At 38.8% G+C, this 1,827-nt stretch overlaps 1 protein-coding gene across 1 annotated transcript; it reads right to left on the bottom strand.

Annotated features, from left to right (window-relative positions):
• Window positions 1–201: 201 nt before the first annotated feature.
• On the bottom strand, window positions 202–1,157 carry LOC106086908 (antigen 5 like allergen Cul n 1-like). The gene is made up of 3 exons (XM_013251727.2): window positions 993–1,157; window positions 527–924; window positions 202–460 (listed from the first exon to the last, which is right to left on the bottom strand). Exons 1-3 carry the CDS (start codon window positions 1,122–1,124, stop codon window positions 202–204), a joined length of 789 nt encoding a protein of 262 aa, XP_013107181.1. The 5' UTR covers window positions 1,125–1,157.
• Window positions 1,158–1,827: the final 670 nt, after the last annotated feature.

Below are 1,827 nucleotides of genomic sequence, written 5' to 3'. Positions count from 1 at the left end.
GAAAGTAGCACGGAATTCTTAACTTTTTCGTGGTTACTTTATTAGAGCACGCCCATAGTGGCATGGGGCGAATTAATATCCACACCCTCTTTTCAACCTACTTTGTTTTTTTAATTTTTAGCAAATAAAGATATAAAGGATTGTTTGTTTGTTTTTTTTTCTCAACTTGATATACAATTTATTTTTCTTTTATGAAAGAGCTCAAAAAACGCCAATTTGATTTGGATACATAGCCTCAAAAACTGTACACAGATTTGGGTAGACGGGGCTGATACCAGCGTTACAGGCTGAAGCAGTTGGGCCCATAGCATAAACGGGTTGTCCGACAACAAGATCGTGCGAGTAGTTGCATGTCATAGCCTGGCGTACATAACCATCAGGTTCCGTTTCCCGCTGTATGGCACATCCTACTCGATTTGCCTTTTGAAGCATCATAACGGCAAAATGTCCGAAGGTAATTCTGCAAGGTAATATCGAATTAAATCAAAACGTGTTGGTCACATATGCAGAATTCTATCAAACTTACTCTGGTAGCTTGAAAGGATAAGATTGCATATCTTTGGTGGTCGCAAAACGCCGTTGTGAGATCCATTTTCTTATTTGATGACGTATAACTTCTTCGACAGTGTATTGCTGCTCTCTGGAGTTCCAGTTGGATATGCCTATATTTTGTCCAACGAATTTGAAATATAAAGTGTTGCGGCATTGATCCATGACGGGGTTACATTGTCTGACATTATAGTCAGCCACCTGGGCTAAACTGTTCTCCCAAGCGATAACTCCCAAGCGTCTGGCTGTTGGGAAGCCATAGGTACCATTGGCCATTAGGTTACGTGCCTCGTTGTGACCATGAAGGATAATGTTAATAAGATCTTGAGTCATCGGTATAATGGTGGCAGATCTTTTACATTGTGGCCCAAATTGCTGTAGGGAAATAAGCAAAAACTAATAAGGAACTTCTCCCTTATTCCTGGGTATGTTTTAGAACTTACCTTATTATTTTTACAGGCGATATGTTTGTAACCACAACATTTTGTATCTTTGTCATTGCAATAATCGAATGCCAATGAGCTGCCCACCACCGCCAATAGTAGGACAATCAGAAATCCGTTATGCGTAACCATTATAACTTAAATCGCTAAAAACTCTGCTACACCACTGACAAACCCCTTGGCCGAGCTCTAATGTTTTATAGAAATTTTAAGATATTTACCTGAAACAAACATTCGGTAAAGATCATTTTTCCAGACAATTGATTTATTTTTGAGACAGAATGGAAAATTTTGTTTTTTTTTTCGAAATCTAAAAGTAGTCTAATTTTGTTCAGATGTGTTGAATGTATACATTGCATTGTATACCCTATTTGATCGGTTTGTTATCTTCTCTAAGTTCTCGTTAGAAATGTTTGGTGAAAATGCCAAAAATTGCTCGAAAAAGTTTTTGTGTATAAAATTAGTTTTATAAGGCAGAATGTCGCCAGAAAACATTCCAATAAAATGGTCACCATTGGTAACACTATACAACAGCCAATCTGGGTCGGTGGGAAATCCAAAATTAGGTTGTTGGTATTAGGTCAGTAAGGCGGCCTGGTAGTTGAGTTGGTAGCGTGCTTGGATTACCAGTGCAGGGTTTCCGCCAGAAGCCTTGGTCTGTATCACAATGGGTTTAAAAACATCATCAGTCTGTAAAGGACTGCCACTCTTACTTAATCTACCTAACCTATTAGGTCAGTAGAGCAAAGTCCCCAAAGAGTTTAGAGCTCTCAGGCCAAACTGTTTGCAGGACTCTTTATATAACCTAAGCCATCGTTTAAGGGTCCCCATATTT

The sequence above is a fragment of the Stomoxys calcitrans genome, chromosome 4 (assembly GCF_963082655.1).
Source record: "Stomoxys calcitrans chromosome 4, idStoCalc2.1, whole genome shotgun sequence".
In the NCBI taxonomy this organism is placed as follows: domain Eukaryota; kingdom Metazoa; phylum Arthropoda; class Insecta; order Diptera; family Muscidae; genus Stomoxys; species Stomoxys calcitrans.
This window is presented reverse-complemented; position numbering and strand designations above follow the sequence as displayed.

Bases quoted from the DNA above. Each gene is read 5' to 3' on its own strand.
- LOC106086908 (XM_013251727.2), bottom strand. From the start codon at position 1,124: ATGGTTACGCATAACGGATTTCTGATTGTCCTACTATTGGCGGTGGTG. The intron at 925-992 runs GTAAGTTCTAAA...ATTTCCCTACAG, and splicing joins TCGCCTGTAAAAATAATAAG to CAATTTGGGCCACAATGTAA. The intron at 461-526 runs GTAAGTTTGATA...ATTACCTTGCAG, and splicing joins TATCCTTTCAAGCTACCAGA to AATTACCTTCGGACATTTTG.